At 34.9% G+C, this 22,267-nt stretch overlaps 1 protein-coding gene across 8 annotated transcripts in view; it reads right to left on the minus strand.

Moving 5' to 3' along the window:
* The window catches only part of MAP4K3 (mitogen-activated protein kinase kinase kinase kinase 3), a 198,171-nt gene that overhangs the window by 41,843 nt on the left and 134,061 nt on the right, over positions 1-22,267 (minus strand). For 6 of the 8 annotated variants that reach the window (XR_009405292.1, XM_059405517.1, XM_059405513.1 and 3 more), the window contains exons 9-16: positions 21,357-21,488; positions 21,092-21,154; positions 20,923-21,004; positions 20,718-20,828; positions 17,850-17,928; positions 14,102-14,160; positions 12,756-12,818; positions 2,879-2,937 (exon numbers count right to left, since the gene is read on the minus strand). Coding sequence is in view for 7 of the 8 variants with exons in the window: in XM_059405517.1 (XP_059261500.1) it covers positions 2,879-2,937; positions 12,756-12,818; positions 14,102-14,160; positions 17,850-17,928; positions 20,718-20,828; positions 20,923-21,004; positions 21,092-21,154; positions 21,357-21,488 (648 nt within the window). In the remaining variant the exon portion in view is untranslated. The remainder of the gene's footprint in view (positions 1-2,878; positions 2,938-12,755; positions 12,819-14,101; positions 14,161-17,849; positions 17,929-20,717; positions 20,829-20,922; positions 21,005-21,091; positions 21,155-21,356; positions 21,489-22,267) is intronic. The other 2 variants (XM_059405514.1, XM_059405512.1) reach the window with 1 other exon arrangement.

Below are 22,267 nucleotides of genomic sequence, written 5' to 3' on the forward strand. Positions count from 1 at the left end.
GAGAAAATGAAACATGGCTAAATTTGCTAAGAGGTTCATTTACAGTAAATATTGTATCTTGAGAGCCCTAGAGAAAAATGTGACACTGATAAAATAAACAGTATCACTATTTACTAGTCCACGTGGATTCTTATGGAAATTTCAGAAAGTAATGAAGAAAATAAAACAAAAATGATGCCCAGAGATAGTGAATTATAAGTCAATCTAACATAATTTGGAAATCTGGATGAAAAGTTAAAAATGCAACAATATGCAATCATAGATTAACTGGTGAAGTGAAGAAACAGATACAGGGAAGTTAAAAACCATAGCCAAAATATTTAGCATATTCAAATTAGCTAAGAAATTCATGTTGCTAAAATCTGAAATTGCCTAAATGGTTCAAAATAATCTTTAAGTATTGTCCTGATTATATTTGAATATAAAACAAACTTCCTATTTCTTTAAACCCAAAGAGCAGTTTTATTCACTCATATCCATTTGTTCTTACAATCAAAATTACTGAGGGTAATTGGTAAATATTTCTTAAACCCCGACTGTCCTAAATGCTTTGCAATGATTACTACATTTCACCCTTGGCACCTTACAAGGCAGGGACTATTATAATCCCTATTTTACTAGAGAAAATTGAGGTAAATTTCTCAAAGTCACATAGCTTACAGGAACAGAGCGTTCTGACTCCAGATTAGCATTTATTACTACTACACTCAATTGTGTCAGGAACTGTGTAATTCAGTTACACTTTTCACCAATATTTAAGTCTTTAGAAGAGAATTCATCTTTAGAATTTTTATTCTACATTAAAAACAAAATCAGAAATAACTGTTTTTTTTTGAAAATAGCATTTTGTTGGTTTTAAGTGATCAGAAAAGTTGATCCCAATAATAACAGCACTCAAAAGAAAAGAAAACCCAGTAAGTCGAAATACATATCATTCTGTTAAAAAAACAAACAAAAAACTATCTTAGTTCCTGTTTGGTCTGGAAATAGGTAGAAACCCATAAATGGAAATCTGTCTGCCTGATCACCTATGGAGAAAGCAGGAAATCCTGTGAGTTTTAAAACACTGCCTAGTCACAAGAATAAAGCAGACATCAGTACAGTAAGAGAAGTGCTACATCCATGCTCATGTCACATGTATGTATATACCTATACACGAAACACAGCCAAAGGTCAAATGTCTGGCCAGCCTACCTTGCCAGTGATTCGTTATATAGAATACAGTTCCTTAAGCAGGGATCCAATTAATCAAAAAATGAAGGTTGGGCAAATTATTAACATTTTACCTAGCCAAAGTAACTATATACTATGAAAATGTCTAACAATCAGAAATTAGACAATGGGAACTAAGGAGTCTGGAAAAGATTTAGTGACGGGCCTTCTTTTTTTCTCTTTGCATTTTTGCAAGTATGTAATTCAAAAAATATATTTAAAATGAACCAAAAAAGGATAAATGAAGTATTTCTCCAAATTATCCACTGTCTCTTAAATATACCAAAATTTGCTAAGCAGGTCCTTAAAACCCGTGACCTTAAATTTAGACAAAAAAAACCAAAAAAACAAAATAAACAAAAAAACAAACCATAAAAAGCACTCCAGAATTTTTATTTGCTAACCACTCTAAGACAAGCTTTCTTTGCTGTCCATCAACAAATCAGGACAGATTATAAATAGCATATAGTTAACTCTTTAGATAGAATTTCATTTTTCTACTAGGGAAGTTTTATTTTATTTTTATTTTTATTTTTTTACCATTTTAGGAAACCTAAATTAGGTTAATTTAAAAAAACCCAACTTCATTGTATTTAACTGAAGTTCAGCTTAAATCAAAACTAGTATCATTTCTTTAGGTTGTCATTCAAAGTCTTTTCTCTGTGTTGAGAAAAGAGTGTATGTAAACATTCAGTCTATAAAAAAAGGAGAGAGACATGATTTTGCATTATCTTTAAGTCTGAGCTACTTGTCTTTAGTCACCATTTCTCAAGTGCTTAAAGTATGGCTGTATATATACTTCTCAACTCTCTAATGTAAGTGAAATCATATGTTGACATTTTAGATTGTTGTGATTATTAATATCTACATTGCTGGGAGATTTCGGCAATTTAAACAGTATTTCTTTAAAATTAAGATTTTAAAATGATAATCTCTTCATGAACTCAGGAAATGAGAACCTACTGGGAACAGCAAGAGTCCTGTCCCCCCTTACCGTGCTGACTCAGGACTGCGAGCAACTTAAACTGTTACACCTTGCAAGCTGTGTTTTCACCCCAGTGCTGTATCACCCAGACAGTGCCTGGCATACAGGAGGTCTTTAATAATTGTTGGATCTACTTCCTGCATGAATTGATCATGCTTAAGACCCCAGACACATGTGAACTACTATCTACTTTCTGAAAAGCTCTTAACAGCTAAAAGTCAGGATAGAGATTTCTAAACAGTGTGAATATTCCCAGCTATTTTCAGAGCGAGCACACCTGAAATATGCACCAGCACAAGTTTTATAAGGAATAACCAGGCCAATTTTAAAAATAAAAGAAAAAAGAATCCTGAAACATATATTATTTTAGTTGGAATGTACTTCAATTTTTCTAACAAGTAAGGTCTACAAAGCAGCTTGATACAAAAATGATGACTGTCCCCATTAAGGCAATTACTGACTAAATGATTAGCAAAGCAGCAATGAAGAAAAGTTAAAAGCATATTATAAGACATACCTACCAGACTTTACTTCTGGAAGTATTGAAATATATCATATATTAATTATTACATATAATAAAAATACAATAAATATAAATACAAAATATAATAAATACGTTAAAATATAAAGTAACTTAAGTACTCTTGAATTTAAATTTAATTTAAAAAGTACTTTACTTACTTGTTTGCACCCAAAAAGTAACTACTTTGGTGTCCTTGTCCATATTCTAGCTGTAGATCCTAATAGTATAAAATAACATATTAAGCAAAAGAGTAGTATATTACAAATCATGATACACAAATATATACATTTCAAGAGAAACCCCAGACTGCAAATAAATCTGTATTGCTATATGTTCTTTAACAAAAAAAGGCATAGTAGGACTTCCAACAATAAAAGATGTCAGAAGTCTGTAGTTGTGGTTTACATATTTATTTAAGTTCAGTATTTTTCTGGGAATTTGAGTAATATATGCAAGTTTCATTTATGGTTATTGCTTTTGTAATTAAAATTTGTAAAAATCAGTTTTTAGAAAGAAAAATGCTCAAATAAGACATTTGACATCAAGCTATAATGAAGCAAAAATGATTATAGAAGAGAACAAGCAACAAAAATCTTGACCTTGTATGTAAGATCTGCAATAATGCTGTATATATACACATTCACGTATTTCTATTATTGCTTCATGCAGGTAATAATATTTATTTATTTATTTGAGAGATGGAGAGAGACCACAAGGAGGCAGAGCAGCAGGCAGAGGGAGAGGGAGAAGCAGGCTCCCTGCTGAGCAAGGGGCCCAACTCAGGGCTTGATCCCAGGACCCCAGGACCATGACCGGAGCCAAAGGCAGCCGCTCAACTGAATGAGCCATACGGATGCCCTGTAGTTAATAATTTTTTTAAAGATATAGAATAGGGCGCTCTTTTTAAGTGAATTATATAGATGAACATGCACAAGGTTGTAATTACACTTAAAGAGTTTTTAGTAATTCTTTAGAGAGTTAAGTAGCAAAACAAGTATCCTTAACTAAACATTTCCACTGAATGCTACACATAGAAAGTTAAGAACTGAAATTTAAAGGGACTAACAATATATCTCCTCAACTCAAATGCCTTCTTGAGGAAAAAAATGTTTTCTAACAATGGGAAGTACAAAGTAAAGCTTCCCGTCCTGTCCCCTTCTTAAGTCACTGTATTTCAAGCATGGTTTTAATAATGAAGGGGGAATATTTAACATTTTAAATGAATTTTATTTTCACTAGAATATAGTGTACTTAAAGTGTTTTCTAATTATACAAAATATTGCCCAATGCACAATTATACAAGATATTGCTAAATCCTGATACCTCCTTTGACTAGCCTTCCAACACTGTGCAGGAAAAGGTGCAACCTTTTCCATGTCTCCACATCATTTAATACACAGTTGTCTAGCACTTAGACTGCTTTTAATTAATTCATTTACCAATCTATAAAAATAGGAGCCAGGCTGTGAGCTCCTCAAACAAAAGTAAACTGTTAAATCCATCTTTCTTCCCTTAAAAGCCCAGGATCTAGAATAGTACCTAGTACACACTAACTAGGCCCTTAAAATAAATGCTTGTTTAAACACCAATACTTTATTTTCCTGTAAAGAGACAACTAACACTTCAGCCTCGTCAAGATACACAAATTCTAGGTCACAAAAATATGAAGCCCAGCAATATAAGGATTCTAAGCAATACATTGCATTTAAATAAAAAGCCCTTTAACTTAAATTTAAGTACTCCAGCACCTGTCAAAAAGATAACTGATGAAAAACAAAACCAAAATCCTGATTCAGACAAGACTCAAATTTTGTCTTCTTCAATATTTGTGTTTTCATGCATAATAAATGTTCTTACATAATAAATGACAGAAAAGATAATACATCATAAATAAGATTAGTCAACTTTCACATGGGTATCACAAAAATTCCAACGAAAAAGGATACCTGTTCTGACAATAATGCATCTTAATAGGATGATAGCACTGTTATCATAAGACTGCCACAGAATTATGCCACACAATTTAAGTGGTCATGACTTTTTACAGGAACGTTTAAACTTTGGCATTTGGGAAAGAGAAGGACTAATCTCAATGAATGCACTTCTAAATTCAAGTTTGTTTTCTTCAGCTATAGGTGACTGTACCACCTCTATCATACCAGCAATCTCTTTAGCCAACAGAATTTCTTAAGCCCTTATCAAATGAAGGCTTTTAAAAGCGTGCATTTGTGTAGAGTGCGCGTGGTTTCTGTTACATGAACATAGATGTGGCTGTTGTAGGAATAGTCACCTTACAATACATGACAACTACCAGGTTGATGATAATGATTTTAAGAAAAAAATCAATTGAAATTAGCAGACTACTTAGGAACATAAGAAAGGAGTCTAAAATAACTAGTGTAGTATTTTAACAGAAAAATTGAACATAGGTTCATATGCAGAACAACATTCAGGCTAGGAAGAAGCTGTAGATACATCCAAGTCAGATGATTAAGTGTATCGTGTATCAAACCCTATCAGGAAAGCAAAAATTAAAAGGGGCTGATTCTTGATTAATTCCTTCTCCGTAAATCAAGTTGTTTTTAGCAACCATGGAACAAAAACAATGTCCTAGGAATGTCATCAAGTAAAAGAATTATACTAAGTCCTTTTATAAGCAATGACTCTCATTTAGCTCCACTATTATTTACTTAGAACCCTATTAGATGCCAGAATTCAGACAGTAAATCATTCAAAGAAAATGAGAAGAAATAAAAAGGAAAGGAAGGAAAGTAAAATTGGGGCAAAGTTAGTATCTATTTATATATCTTCAAAACAGTCTAAGAAAGATTGATCTAAAATGCTTGTCAGGAAGTACTTGGAAGCTATACTGTAACAGAAAAATGCTACCAAAATCATGCTTGGAAAAGCACTCAAGATGTAACCTACATGATGGTAAAACACAGGATACCTTTGCAAGCTAAATAAGAATACATTTGAACATGCCAAGAGAGATATAAAAAAAAATCAGCAGCACAAATGAGACATCAACTTATTAATGAATGACAAGTTTACACAGTAAACTCAAATAAGTAACAAGGACTGAAAACACACAAAAGCCTCATATAGATTCAACCTGAATGCTCAAGCAAAGATTGAAGGTGGTCACTTTAGCGCAATGAAAATCTTTTTAGGTCAGAAAAAGCCTAACTTCAGTTTTAATAAATGGAGAAGCACAGAAAGCACTGAAAACAAACAAAAAAAGAACAGAACAGAACAGCAGAAAAGGAAAATACGTGCTCAAGAAAATCTTATCACTGTTTTTTTATAAACCCCTTAGGAGGCTGCAAAATCTACACCTGATGAAAAAAAACAGCAGAAGTTAATAGAACTGATATAGCTGGCTACAGAAACATAAAAGAAAAAATACGTAAGCAATTTATTTTAACCAAAAAAAAGAGAACAGTACAAATGGAGGGTATTTTTTCTCATCAAAAAATGAAAAAATTATAATATTAAGTCATTTAAAGACACTTTTTAATATGGCAGATAATTTATAGAAGTAAAAAACAACTGAGTCATAGACAAATCAAAAAAAGATTTTATTTTTTAAAAAACAGAGAAGCCAGTGAGGTCAGAACACTAACAGATGAGTACTAAGCAGTATTCATGACTTACATGTCAAACTTGGAAATAAAGATCAGCAGGATAGGTTTGCCATTCCAGAAAATGTCCTATCATTGTGCATCTATGAAATGAATTCTCCTTAGAAACTGTCTTTATTAAGTATCAGGTAAGAAGAGTAACCACACCAGCAAAACTTAATGATAAGTAACAGTTTAATAAACTTGAAATAAACAAAGTTAGTATTTACTGTACTTTTTCAGACTAAACTTTTTTAGACTTTTCAGTTTTGACCTAATTAAGGGGTAATTTTAAAGTACTTTTGTTATGTTTACTGATAATGACCAACTGGGTTTATCTTTCTGATGTTTTTAATTATAATTAAAATATTTTATTCTTACTTTTTGGGCATACCTTACATTTCTTCAGAGCAAAGATTATATTACTATTTATGTTCCTCCACAGCAATTAATATAGTGTTTTGCATATAGTTAACTTTAAGTATATTTTTCATTGGTATATAGGCTAAAATATCCAGTAAAATTAGGCAAACTAGAAAATATTGGCCATCAGTTAACTAGATGTGTAATCTTCTAATCTGAAGACAGGATTTTTTTTTACATCAGATAAATCCATTTTATGGTTATGGGCCTAACTCTTACTAATTTTTAAAATAATATATTTTATTGAATCAGCATATCCAAATACTATCATTTCACCATGTAATAAATATAAAAATGATTAAGGATATGTTTCCATTTCTTTCTTTTTAATTGAAGTAGAGTTGACACATATCACATTAGTTTCAGGGGTACAACACGTGATTCAAAACCTCTATACATTATGCAGTGCTTCCCACCACTGCAGCTGCCTTCTGTCACCACAAGTTATTACAACACCATTGACTATACTGCCTATGTTGCACCTGTATCCCTGTACAGAATTTATTCTGTAACTGGAAGCCTATACCTTCCACTCCCCTTCACCTATTCTGACCATCTCTCACCCCCTCTCTTATGGCAACCACTAGCTTGTTCTCTGTATTTAGGGGTGTGTTTCTTTTTTTTCTTTTTTCTTTCTTTTTTTTTTCTTCCTTTTTGGCTTGTCTGTTCACTACTCTTTTAGATTCCACCTGTGAGTGAAATCATATGGTATTTGTCTCTGACTTATTTCACTTAGCACACCTTCTAGGTCCATTCATGGTTTTGCAAATGGAAAGGTCTCATCCTTTTTTTTAATTGCTGAGTAATTAATATTCCGGTGTGTGTGTGTGTGTGTGTGTGTCTACCACATCTTCTTCAGCCATTCATCTATCTATGAACACTTAAGTTTCAACGCTTTGGCTACTGTAAATGCTGCTGCAATAAACAGAGGGTCCATATATCTTTCAAAATGAGTGTTCTCATTTTCTATTTGGTATCTCTAATTTTAATTTTTTCAGGAACCTCCACATTGTTTTCCATAGTGGCTGTACTAATTTAATTTACATCCCCACTTAACAAAGTGCACAAGGACTCCTTTGTCCCGTATCTTTTTTTTTCTTTTAAAGATTTTATTTATTTATTTGATAGAGAGCAAGAGGGAGAGCAAGCAGAGGGAGGAGCAGCAAAGAGAGGGGGTGAAGCAGGCTCCCCACCGAGCAGGGAGCCCGATGCGGGACTCGATCCCATGACCCCGAGATCATGACCCGAGCGGAAGGCAGTCACTTAACCAACTGAGCCACTCAGGTGCCCCCTTTGTCCCATATCTTTGCCAGCACTTATTATTTCTTGACTTTTTGATTCTAGCCACTCTGACAGGTCTTGAGGTGATATCCCAATGTGGTTTTGATTTATTTGCATTTGCCTAATGATTAGTGTTGCTGAACATCTTTCCATGTGACTGTTGCCTATCTGCTGTCATGGGAAAATGTCTATTCAGGTCCTCTGCTCATTTTTTTAACCAGATAGTCTTTTTTGGGTGTTGTGAATATTTTTTAGATATTTTGGATATTAACCCCTTATTGAATATATCATTTGCAAATATCTTTTCCCATTCAATAGGTTATATTTTTGTTTTGCCGATGGTTTCCTTGTCTGTGCAAAAGCTTCTTATTTTGCTGTAGTCCCAATATTTTTAAAGATTTCTTTTTAAAGATTTTATTTATTTGACAGAGAGAGATCACATAGGTAGAGAGGCAGGCAGAGAGAGCTAGAGGAGGAAGCAGGCTCCCCGCTGAGCAGAGAGCCCAATATGGGGCTCGATCCCAGGACCCTGGGACTACGACCTGCATCGAAGGCAGAGGCCTCAACCCACTGAGCCACGAAGGCACCCCCCAATAATTTATTTTTGCTTTTGTTTTCCTTGTCTCAAATATCTAGAAAACGTTGCTAAGGCAACAAAGGAGATTACTGCCTATGTTTTCTTCTAGAAGCAAAATTCTTATTATTTAATTATTGTATCATGGTGAGGCTTTCTAACTTTGGCATTTTCTCAAAATCTGCAGACCTTTTTTTACTAACAATTCTGGAAATCAAGCTTTGTTCTCCTGGTTTCATACATTATGATTATCTAATTAAAACAAATCTCTGTACTGTAATAATGAAAATTGAGATGTAATAGTCTCAATTCACTTACAAAATTATAAAAGTGAAGACCCTTACCACTTAAAACAATAAGAAATCACTGATGGTACAGAACATTTAAGCAGCAAAGTCTTTAAATGGGTAAATGTTTTGGGGTACCTGGGTGGCTCAGTTGGTTAAGGGTCTGGACTCCTGGTTTCAGCTCAGGTCAAGATCTCAGGGTCATGAGCTTGAGCCCCCCACGGGCTGCACTCAGCATAGAGTCGGCTTGAGATTCTCTCCCTCTCCCTCTGCCCCTTCCCTTGCACATGTGTGTGGACTCCCTCTAATACATAAATAAATGAATAAATAAAATCTTTAAAACAAACAAACCAGGGACGCCTGGGTGGCTCAATTGGTTAAGCAGCTGCCTTCGGCTCAGGTCATGATCCCGGCATCCTGGGATCGAGTCCCATGTCGGGCTCCTTGCTCAGCAGGGAGCCTGCTTCTCCCTCTGCCTCTGCCTGCCATTCTGTCTGCCTGTGCTCTCTCTCTCCCCCCCCCTCTCTCTGATAAATAAATAAAATCTTAAAAAAAAAAAAAAAAACACCAAAAAAGGGGGGGTAAATGCTCCCTCTGGGTCCCAAAAGATTTACAGCTGTCATCTTGGTGCCAAGTGCCTACTAAGATGACAGCCAAGACATTTTGGGTTCATCAGGTTTCTAGTGGCAACAAGTTACTTCTAACAGCTGGAAATCTTGCTCATGGTGCTAAAGTTTTAGGACTGGTGAAATTAGGCAACTGAAATAGCTATGGACACTTCACACCCATTAGGATAGCTGCCGTGACACAGACACATACACATACACATCCCCAAAATAACAAGTGTTGATGAAGATGTGGAAGAACTGGAGCCTTTGCGCACTGCTGGTAGGAATCGTAAAATGACATAGCTGCTACGAAAGTGGCATGGTATTCCCCTCAGAAATTAAATGTAGAATTATTATATGATGCAGCAGTTCTCCTTCCTGTTACATGCCCCAAAGGACTAAAAGTAGAATCTCGACAGATACTGCACACCTATGTTGACAGCAGCACTATTCACAACAGTCAAAAGTGGAAGCAATCCAACTTTCCATGACAGATGCATGAACCAACAAAATGTGGTACATTTTGGCGCATGCACGCCCGCGCACGCACACACACACAGAGGAACCCCATTCAGCCTTAAGAAGGAAATTCTGATACATGAAACAACACGGATGAATCTTTAAAGATGTGACATGATACCAAGTGAAGGGAGCCAGTCACAAAAGGACAAATATTGTATGATCCCACTTATATAAGGTATATCAAAGAGACAGAAAATAGAATGTGGTTGCCAGGAGCTGGAAGGAAGGGGGAATGAGAGTTCTTGTTTTATGGGTAAGGAGCTGCAGTGTGGGAAGATGAGACTGTTCTGGGGGTGGATAGTGGTGATGGGTGCACAACAATATGAATGAACTTAATGCCACTGGACTGTGCACTTAAAAATGGCTACAGCGGTAAATTCAGTGATATGTATATTTTATCACAATAAAAAAATAACTATGGAGCATATATACGTTCAGTAAAAAGAGAGATCATGAGCGCGAGCTCAGTATTCATGGAAAAAAACAACTTGATGCCATGGGGTAGAGGTAACACGGATGATGGTTTTAGGTTTGAACGCCTGAGCCAGGCTGCCTCAATCAAACCCCACCTTGGCCATTATTTAGCTGGATGGTAAGATCAATTTCAACTTCTTTATACCTTAAATCCCCTCCTCTGTAAAATAAGGATTTTAAGTTATTAAATTTGAAGTGATTAGAATGCCTTGTGTTTAAAAACTTGTAGATAAATGTTAGCTTTTATTATCATCAAAAGTGAACTTTTGAAGACTGATTTTATAAACTGTAGAATGTGACAAATATGCCGTTCATCCCTCTTCTGCCAGGACTATCTAACTAGCTGACTGTCCCTAAAGCTCTCTGTCATAAGAAACTCCTGACGACTTGGGGGTAGGGGCAATTCCAGGGAACAGAACCAAGATAACTTATTTGGGTTACTGGGCTAGTTCCAGAAAAATAGGGCACAGAAAGGAGTAACTGTAATTCTAAAGACTATGTTTCTGGGTTTGTTGTTATTTTTTCTAGACAATATTGATAAGTAAGTCAATTTAAACTTCTGATTCTGTGGTTTTATTTCTACAACGAATTTCACTGTCATTCTAGCCTACATATGTGTAATTCTGAAAAAAATCTTTAATCTGAAAATTACTGACTGTTTTCTTCAGACATTTCATCTCTCTTGCACCTTTGGACAGTTAATTCTCAATCCTTACACTTTCTGGTTCTCTCTGGATCATCTGATGCATCCTTCTTTCTTTTTTGACAGTCCACGTACTGATTCTTCCAACTTTTCAACTGTTTCTTCCCTCTCTCCCATGTTGGTTCTACTATTAACCACAAAACACAGGGATCACCCATTATGGTAACCTGTTTTCTGCACTCCGTCCTTCTTCAGCCCTAACTAGTGAACATATGCAGTCTCATGGTTCCATCTACCTTTTCTTCTTTGATGACTTCAATCTTCCTCTTTTGAGCTAATCCCATAATTCTAGTAGTAGTATGACCACTTCTGGAATTTCAGCTCTTTATCTGCCATCTCAAAACTGTGGTCCATGCTGATTATCATTCCCATATCAATTCCCATGAAACACTGGAGGCATCCACCCATTCTCCTCCTGAAGAATCTACAATGGTTTCTACAATGAAATCAGTCCTAGTCCCTTCCAAAAGCCAGATAAGCCACATTAACCCAAAAGTGTTTCTCTGATTTCCACAGCACATATTACACATGTTAGCCTCTTGTCATTAACAGTCACCACCTGCTGGCAATCCACTGCATATTTTGTTGCATGGCTGAAAGTTTGTATGCCCAAATAATTTTTGCCCACCAAGACAACTTCCTCCCAGAGAAATTATGTGTAAGTAGTCTCCTCTGCTTTCTAGAAATATTACAGGGCATAGATTTAAGAATGTATATAATCATTTAAGCCAACCAGAATTGAAAGAAGTACGTTATTAAAGCAGAGAGAAAGGGATGAGAAGGAAAATTCCAATGAAAAGGCAAAAAGTCAAATCTAGGAGTAAATATGGAGGCAACTTGGTGCCTTGGCTAGCTATAGAGAAAAAAAAAAAAACATTTAATAGCAACTATTAAAAGTAGTATTTATTTAATATTTACCAAGGTTAGTTTTCCTCTTTTCTTACCTAATGACAACACAGTCTTAATATTTATAACTTCAGGGAGGCTTTAAAAAAATCCCAATTTCAGCCTGAAAAAGACTGGATATTACCTAATGCTACAAAGTTAAAATTTCATCTGAGACTCATTTCATTGTTAATTAGGGATGCTATTTTTAAAAATTATATGGATACATTAATATGTAATATATAAAAGTTGTTTAATATATATGAATGGATATGTGTGTATATATACACACACACACATATCTATATGTAGATGCCTTCTAGTTCATTAAAATAAGTGACAGTATTAAAACTCAACATTTTTATATGAAGAAGTAATTTAAAAAATACATTTGAGAAAACTGAGTACTTTTCATTAAAAAAGGAAAAATTTTAAATTTTTTATTATAATATATTTGAGTAGATAAATCTACTTAACTTGATTTGGAAAAAAACGGCTATAATCAATATCTTATATTGATTGCTAAATGGCAGGTACTTAAAAAACAATGCTTAAACTGGTTTGTTAAAATTGGACAAAATATTTGATCAAAAAAACCCCCAAAACAATTAAGACTAAACAATGCTGACAAAGAAAATCAGAAGATAAGAAATACCAGATTAGATCTTGCAGTGTAGTATATTTCTTCTGAACTGTCCAAAAAACCATCACTGTCGGGCTGTTTAGCAGAGACCAAGAAACCCAAGTTATTTACACTTAGACTAAAAGCCACAAAGTCACAAAGGGAAACTGTCACAAGTTAGGTAAGTCCTGCTAACATAATTTTATTAAGGCAAATGCTAAGTCAAATCATATCAAGGAGCTTCTAAAATATCAATAATACAACAGCTTTGCTCTGTGATGCAGTTATTAAATTAGTACAGAATTTAAATACACGCAATGCCAACTTAAAAAGAGAAACAGAAAACTCCAACTGCCTTAACAAAATACTATTAGCAGTTATAAACATCATGAATAGATTACTTTTTGTTCTTAACCTTCTTTCATCCTCTACATGAATGTTGGGCTTAAGCATTTTAATATAATCATTTAAAGAATTTTTACTTAACACTCTGTTCCTCCATGCTGGTACACTGAATCAGAATAGCTCCATAATTTAAAGGCTAAAGATACACTTTGTACGTATGCATTTAGTCAAGTTGGATAAAATAAGCGTCAAATTTAAGAAGAAAGTTCCCATTTCAATCCTTAGTACTTATTCACAGTTAATTCCTTCTCATTACTGAATAGGAAAGAAAAAAATGAAAACTAAAATCTGGAGCTGCAGGAAACTATTTCATTAAGATTAATTTTGTTGCTTAAGTCTTACTTTTTATTCTTCCATAGAATATTATCATCTCAAATATTTGCAAAACATGTTGCTTCCAAGACTGCTTCTAAAAATATATTATCATGTGCCTGGAAGGCATATATAAAACATTAAAAAGAATCATGAAAAGAACTTCATATAGTCAGCAAAGCCTTAAATGAATGACAGATTTGATCTACCGTGTATGCCTAGCTTCTCCTGAGTTTTAGTCCAGATCTGACTCTACCCTGATGTTTAGAAAACTGGCTTACACTCTTAAAAGACTGCCCATAAATTCAGTGAGATGTGCTTTTATTGGCCCAACATCCTAATTTAAAATAGTGCCATTTATCCCAATAAATGCATACAAAAAAGCCCCTCAAAAGCTGCAAAACAAAAATGGAGGAAAAAAAGAGGCCAGCATTAAAAACATGTAATCAGAGAATGGTAAAACTAGTTTCTCCTAATTTTGAGAATATTCAATCTCAGCAACACAGATTTATTTTTTATAAATTTCAGAATTACTTACCTTTTTATTTCCCCAAATGCTTTTGAAAAATCAATAACTAGATTTTTTTAGTCAGTACCAGTATCACAAAGACTAATTAAAATATTTATTTTCAGTGTTAACATTCCAAGACTTCACTACTTACAAGTTCATGATGTGGTTCTGTTTCCTTCCTTAAGGGTGGATCAAATTTTACCTGGCCAACTAAAAAAGAAAAGTAAAGCCATGATCTGTATCTATATTCTTAAAGACGTAATACTTTTAAGTTACTCTATGGCAAAACATTTAATTTTATCATCTATCATATAGTGATTACAATCCAAAGATTTAAATGAAAAATCTGTTGGCTGAAAAAAGCCTAATAAAGTCTACGTAAGATATTAAAGCTTAATCTGTTAATTCTAGATCTCTTCCATAGTAAAAAGAAAGAAAAAAAAAGATGATTAGCAAAATTACAGTTAGGATCTAACTTGCTACTTTACTGTGACCCAGCACTAACTACAGGCAATCTGAACTCAGGATTTAGGAGGGTAGACAGCAAATGAGGCAGAGTACTTTTGGAAGCCAGGCTTCAAATGGCCTCTAATGATTCCTGCCCCGCTGGTGTTTATGTGTGTAGTGCCTTCCCACATGACCAGGGCTGGTCTGTGTGACCAAATGAATATGGCAGAGTGATGGCCTATCACTTCCAAATGAGGCTTCTTCAATAGTGGATTCTTCATACCTGTCCATACACAATCATACATCAAGGACCATAAGGTAACTTTTAGTAAGGTATTAAAATTAATATACATATTTCACCTTGACAGAGGCCTAGTGAACGGCCTTCGCCTACATCTGTCATCAAATGGGAAAATTAAATCTGTAATAAAGTTGCATGAGGATAGTTAGTGGATCTACCTGCCTTGTGTTATTGTCACATGTGAACAGGCCTGCTTTCCCCACATGTATCTCTTAAAGCAAGTTTTTACTTATCATATTTAACTGAAGGCAGAGAGGATTTCCAAAAGGGAAAGAATGACACCTTTTCTGCAAATGTGTCCATTTTCATATGAATGTTGCCTAAACACCATTTAGTTTAATAAGGAGAAAACCTTGGTTGCATGGAGAGATACCAAGGAACTGGGAACATTAAAACATTATCAAAACCATTTTTCCAAAGCCTGTCTTTACAGTTAACAACATTATTAACTATTCTATCACATCTCACATAAAATCATAAAATATAAGAAAGCAGATATTAGAATATGTATAAGATTTAAAAGCCTCAAATATCAAACTTATAAATTATTAAAAGTGGTGGTTGCTACCACAACACTCTAGAGGGACACGACACCTTTCTTACTGGCAAATAGGGGAAAAGGGAAGAGGTCTACCATACTTTGCCTGCTCCCACCAAAGGAAGGGCATATCAGAATCTCAGAAAAACGGGAGTACTGACATCTAGTTTCATGTAGCCTATTCAGGCCTATGCAGTTAGAAGCTGAGAATCACTAATATAAATTTGTAAAGAATGATTCAGAAAGAACTGCCCTTTGGAATAAAGAGCCTAATAATATAATTTTTTTAAAAGAACTGGATAACAAGATAAAAGTACTTTATATTAGATTTTCATTAATACTGAAAATACAAAGTTTTCTAAATCAACAACATAGATATCTCTGATCACCATCTGTATTATTAAAGAAATGATAAAGACATCTTGTAATTGTTTTTTGTATATTAGAAAATAGGAAAAGCTTATATATATGGGTCATATAACTACATAATTGTGTGTGTGTGTGTGTGTGTGTGAGAGAGAGAGAGAGAGAGAGAGAGAGAGAGAGATACTAAGGTTGTCATTTTCAGAAAAATATGTTTGGAGGGAAATTAGCAAATTTAAATCATCTGGCTTCAGATGGAGCTTTAAAAAAGGTAATCTTTTTTTTTTTTTTTTTAAAGATTTTATTTTTTTATTTGCCAGACAGAGATCACAAGTAGGTGGTGGCGGGGAGAGGGAGCAGGCTCCCTGCCAAGCAGAGAGCCCAATGTGGGGCTCGATGCCAGGACCCTGGGATCATGACCAGACCTGAAGGCAGAGGCTTTAACCCGCTGAGCCACTCAGGCGCCCTAAAAGGTAATCTTATATATATTCACACAACCAACTGCTGGCAAACAAGTACCAAATCCCAGTTCTGGGCTTTTTGTACAATGCATGGTATTTTCTTTCAAGAGTTTCTTTCCTTTTTTTAAAAAAAATTTTTTAATTTTTTATTAACATATAAGGTATTGTTAGCCCCAGGGGTATAGGTCTGTGAATCGCCAGGTTTACACACTTCACAGCACTCACCATAGCACATACCCTCCCCAATGTCCATAACCCAGCCACCCTCTCCCTACCCTCTCCTGCCAGCAACCCTCAGTTAAGAGTTTCTTTCTTTTAAGAGCATTTTCAAGTAACACCAGCACAAAGCTTTTCTAAGAACTTAATACACAAGTGTATGGTCCAGCCAAGTTTCAATGGAAAATCTGCAAAGGATATGCAGTATAAAATCCATAAGCCATGATGAAGTGGTTTCTGAAACAGCAGTGTTAGTGAAAGACGACTGGGCTGGGAAGTTGAGAGATCCCAGGCTTGCTGTTAACGTGGTGTATGACTTCATCCCACAGGTAAATCTCTGCATCTCTGCATTTTTTTTTCTATTAAATGGTGATAGTGTCTGTCACTACTTATTCAGCTTTTCAGACAAAGAGATAGCTTCATCTTAAAGTATGAAATGTACTATTATCATTACTAACCTAGCTAAAAATTGGGAAAAGTTTCTTTCCAGTAGTTATCTTAAGTTACCACACTGCTTAACTTCACTAGTCATTCTGGATATCAGGTCTCTCAGGATAAATCTTTTTTTTTTTTTTTAATTTATTTGACAGAGAGAGATCAAAAGTAGGCAGAGAGGCAGGAAGAGAGAGAGAGAGAGAGAGAGAGAGAGAGAGAGAGAGAGGAGGAAGCAGGCTCCCTGCTGAGCAGAGAGCCCGATGCGGGACTCGATCCCAGGACCCTGAGATCATGACCTGAGCCGAAGGCAGCGGCTTAACCCACTGAGCCACCCAGGCGCCCACTCTCAGGATAAATCTTTAACCCATGGAAAACTGTTACCAGAAGCCTCATTGCACTAAATTAGCATTCTATGTCACAGAGAATTAATGCTTCCAAGAAGAAAAAGGAACTTTAGGCACTAGTACTGCAGATTCCTGCTGGCAGAGTTTTCACTGGAGGGTTGACAGTACAGATGAAAGGTCTCAGTTGGGCCCATAACAAGGGTGTCCATAAGAAATACCTGGGGGGCTCTTTTAAAAGATTCCTGGGCTGACTCAAGACCCAGTGAATCAGGATCTATGGAAAAGTGGGGCTGGAAACCCACTTTTAAAGATGCTCAGGTCATTCAGATGCTGAGCTAGTTTGCAGATCTTTACACCTCTCCTTGCTATTCAAAGTGTGGCCCTGGAACCATAAACCCCTACAGAACCCGGGAGCTTGTGCGAAGTGAAGGACCTCAAGCCCAGCCACAGATCCATGGAATGGGAAACTCCACTTCCACAAGCTCTCTAGGTGAGTCACACACCAGTTTAAGAGGCACTGCTTCGATTATCCCGTCCTGCCTGGTCAAGGAATTTTATTCCTCTTCCCAGACTGTAACAACATAAATACATCCCACATCCCCTCTCTTGCCAAAATTCCCCGGGGAACAAGGTAAAGGAAATTTTTTCTGCCTTAATTAAACCCTAACATCTAAAAAGATTTACTAAGAACGACTAATCGGAAGAAAATGAAGCAAAAAGAACTGTAACTAAATTACAACTTGAAATCTTATTTCTCATTGTTAAATTAAGAAGCGTGTATAGTATACACTTACAGTTTATCTCCGAGCGTGTTTTTTCTTCTCTTACATTTCTACTTGTTGAGTGAATTCTATGCGGTACAGCAACAAGAGGCTAGGAAAGACCAAAATCAATGACATGTGGCATTTGACAATCAAGTCACAGCCTGGTCCACAAAATTACTCAAACGTGAAAGAGATACTCCATTTTATACAAAAATGGGACAAAATATAATGAATCTGTGATTTTTTTCCCCCTCAAAAAGAAGCAACTATAAACTGGGAGCTTCTAAGATTATGGATATATTTTGTCCACAGCAGTTTCCCAATAAATGTTCTCTGAGTTGAATATATATAAATATATAAAATTGAGTGTTTCAATAATTCAACAGCAGTTCAAAAGCTGCAGCTTTCCTTACTGCTCAAGAGAACTGTTTTAATTTAACAAATCTGCCTCAAGTTCTTTTACCAAAAACAATGAGATAAATAAAATGAATTGATGCTAAAGGTATTTGTGATCTGTAGTCCTTTTACTTAGTAAACATAATTTTGACCCCTTTATGTTTTTTTTTCCTTGTAGGAGTAGTGCTCTATTTTCTTTCCTTTCACTGTATTAAAATCTCTGCGTATCGCCACACTTAGAAACATTCGGGCTGGGGGGAAGAGGTGGAGCGGTGATGAGTTCTCATTGCTGTATCACGGACATTCCTCCAATCTTTTGGGGAGCACAAGGGGCCCTATCTGTAAAGCCTCTGAAGCTCCATCAGAGCTCATCCCATACACTTTAAGATCTCACCTTAAGAGGTGATGCCAGCATCTATTTCATGTACCAAACAGGTTTTTTTTTCTGCGTGTGAAGGAGATACACTCTTAGGCATATCTTCGTGGAAAACGTAATTCACAAACACTTGAGCTCAAATGATCAAATTCGAAAGGCAGATCAAGAACAGGACCCAAGTTATTCTCAGTATAGGCACATCTCAGGAAATAAATATGAATCTAGAAGACCCAAATACTGAAAATACTGACGTAGAAAAATAGTAGCAAAAGTCATTTCAAAACTGAAGTATGTAAACTTGACACATACAGTGATTCGTTGTTTACAAAGCGCTTTCAATATACCTGAGCTTATTTTGTCTTTAAAATTAACTTATGAACCTAGTACTAATCTTCATTTTATAGATCAGAACACTGAGACTCAACATTAGGGTGCTCAGCGAATTAGAAGGAGAACTGGGGGAAAACCCCTGGACTTCTGATCACAATATATAGTAGCAAAAATAGGTATCATGTCAGGATAGTCACACAGATTGCTATCATCAGTGAACATGAATAAAATCTACGACTCTCTATGAGAACAGTTTTACTTTCCCAGCTAAAATGGTTAGTTGTAAAATTATTAAATCTTAGAATGCTGTTCACAGTAAATGGATTAACATGTAGGAGAAGAAAATTCTATCAAGTAAATAATCTATAGAAGTTCTTTCTGCAAAAAAATGAAACACATTCATTCTCACTGGTTCTAATATTTTAAGTAACAGTGCACTAGGTAAACATTAGTTTTACTATTTTTTTCACCTTCCTTATACATTTAAAACCGACAGTAAGAGAATTTTTAATATTTTGACAAAAATTTTTTAAAGTCACAGAACAACTGTGGTTTTCGCCACTGATTAGATTAGGATCACTTTGCAGGGTGTCTCAGCTTACAGGGTCATTTCTACAGTCCTGTGTCACCATGCAAACTGAATGATGTTGAATGATGGGAGAAGAGTTTATAAAACCCAAGTTTTTACGAAACAAGAGTAAGCAAACAACAAAAATAATTTTTTCTTATGATAAGATCAGTAATTCTTCATGTTTTACTTTTCCAGGTTAAATGGATAATTGTAAAATTATTAAATCTAAGAATGCTGTTCATAGTAAATGGATAAACATGTAGGAGAAGAAAATTCTATCAAGTAAATAATCTATACAAGTTTTTTTTTTTTGCAAAAAAAATGAAACACATTCATTCTCATTTGTTTTCAAACTCTTTTACAAACCTTGAACAAAAGGGGGCTGATAGCTGATTTAATTACAGCTGTGTAGTGATGGCAAGCTAGAACAATGGTGAATTGATAGGTTCTCTCTGACTTAAGATGATGTGCAACTATCTTTCTGACTACTGACAGCTATCATTCCCGCAGTACCATCAATGAATTTTATACCATTTTAAGTACCTTCCAAAAAGCCTGTCAGGCAGGGTCAAGGCTATCCACAGCAGTTACATACCCAATAACAAAATTCTGCCATGTCACATTTACTAAGCTTATGTTAGGTGCCACCATTACTAGCTGAGCTAGGAAATTTAAATATGCCAAAAGAAGAGAAGCTTCCTTTAATATCAATGCTTCTATCACTAGTTACTCTCTAACAACTATACTGGCTTATTTTTAAAATTTCCATAGTGGATAATTAGGGTTTTAGTCACTAACAAGAGCAATCCTATACTTTCTACTAACTACTAATAATTCATCAGGTACTGTACAAGGATATTTTTTAAAAGAGGAAAACCGAATCGAAATTTTGAGTATATTCTAACATCTGGTTTAAGTGCTTCCCATTTGTGTTCTCTCTTATAGTGGACGATTTATTTGGCAACATCATCTGAAATGACTACTTTGAAATAACTATAGTAATTTCACCAAGTGGATTGGATGATCGTGCTTTGCCATTTCAGAAAATAGTCACCCATAAAGAAGCCAGTAAGAAAAACCGTGCACATGACTTCCCTAAGAGAGGCTGAGTCAAAGACTTAATTATTTCCTTAGGAGATTTTCATTTAAACTAGACCCAGAACTTCAATGCACATACCTATATACATATGTGTTAAATACACTAGTTGGTAAAGACAATTCCTACCTCAGGATCATCATCATCAAAATCATGGTAAGTGGAATGATCCGGATTATTCACTTTATCCAAAAGTTCAATTGCCAAAGATCGTGTCAAAGGTTGTGTGACAAATGGGTGCTATAAAAGTAACATAATACAAAACACTCATTAGAAACCTGAGTAAACATTTTATTTTTTTGAAAAAAGACGTATTTCAGGGCAAAAATAATACCTGTAATAACTTTTCAGCAGTAGGTCTTTTTTTTGGATTTTTGGTAAGTGCCATTTTCACGAAATGATGAAAACTATTTGACCTAAGAAATTTTGAAAATCACAGAATTTTAAGTTTTATTTCTTTTTTCTACTCATGATTATAAAGTAAGTAACACAAAAATACTTACCACTTCATTTTATCCTTTAGTTTAGGAGGCTGAAAATTACTTTTTGTCATTAGAAATAATGCTCTGAAAAATCAACAACAAATTACACAGCATTTTAAGATTTCACATTTTAATATGTAATATAAATCTATTACTATTAAATAATACTATTACTACTAATGATGTAGAGCAAGACTAAGAATATTATTTGTTCATGATGTAACAGGCAGGGGGAGGGGATTACCCTTAATCGGAGTAAAGAGTTCTCCAATTATGATACACTGACCTCATTGGGTGTAAGTCAAACATAGGCGGCTGAAGCTCAGCTAGTTCTATGGCAGTGATTCCTACTGCCCAGAGATCGCAGAGCTGATTGTAACCCCCTTTCCTCTCAACAGCTGCGACTTCTGGTGCCATCCTGAAGGAAATATTCCAGGAGAGAAAAAAAATGAAAATAAAAAACAACTTCTATCTATTGTATTGTCTTTCATATTCCCATCAGAGGCACTTGAAACTAAGCTGAGACCTATTTAGACCCTGATTATCTGAAAAATATGTAGTATATCAAAGATCTCTTCCAAGATCGTGACTTTGTAAGATTCTCCATCCCAAGACCCTACTGGTGACTCCTTGGTTACTCTGCTATACCAACTATAAAGGTTTATAAAACTTTACCAATTATAATATAGCAACACATCCTATATTTGTCCATATCTCCATCACTTCCTCTGTACAATTCTGCACAATTTTACAGAGAAATAACACCTTGTAATAAATGTTCTACAATTTTTAGCTCTACCTACTTACACCAACAAATTGCAATCTGGCCTCTGTTTTCATGTGACCAAAACTATTTATTGGGGCATCAATAATCTTAATTTAGTACGTAATTCATATTTACTATAAAGTTAATTGGCAGTTGTTCAGTTTTATTATAACGGTGGAAATTATAAAAATGAGTGTTTGCTTTTTAAAGCTGTATTTATATAAAGGAAAGTCACTCAAACTTAGTTTTCTTTTTTTAAACTTTCCTATATAGTCTTATTCTAATGATATTTCTATAAATTTGTATTTAACTGATTTAAATTATACTAATTCTCAAATATAAATATTTTAAATCCTAAACAATAGTTTTAAAAATAACCAACTCTTGGGGCGCCTGGGTGGCTCAGTTGGTTGAGCTACTGCCTTGGGCTC

This window comes from Mustela nigripes, chromosome 7 (genome assembly GCF_022355385.1).
Source record: "Mustela nigripes isolate SB6536 chromosome 7, MUSNIG.SB6536, whole genome shotgun sequence".
NCBI lineage: Eukaryota > Metazoa > Chordata > Mammalia > Carnivora > Mustelidae > Mustela > Mustela nigripes.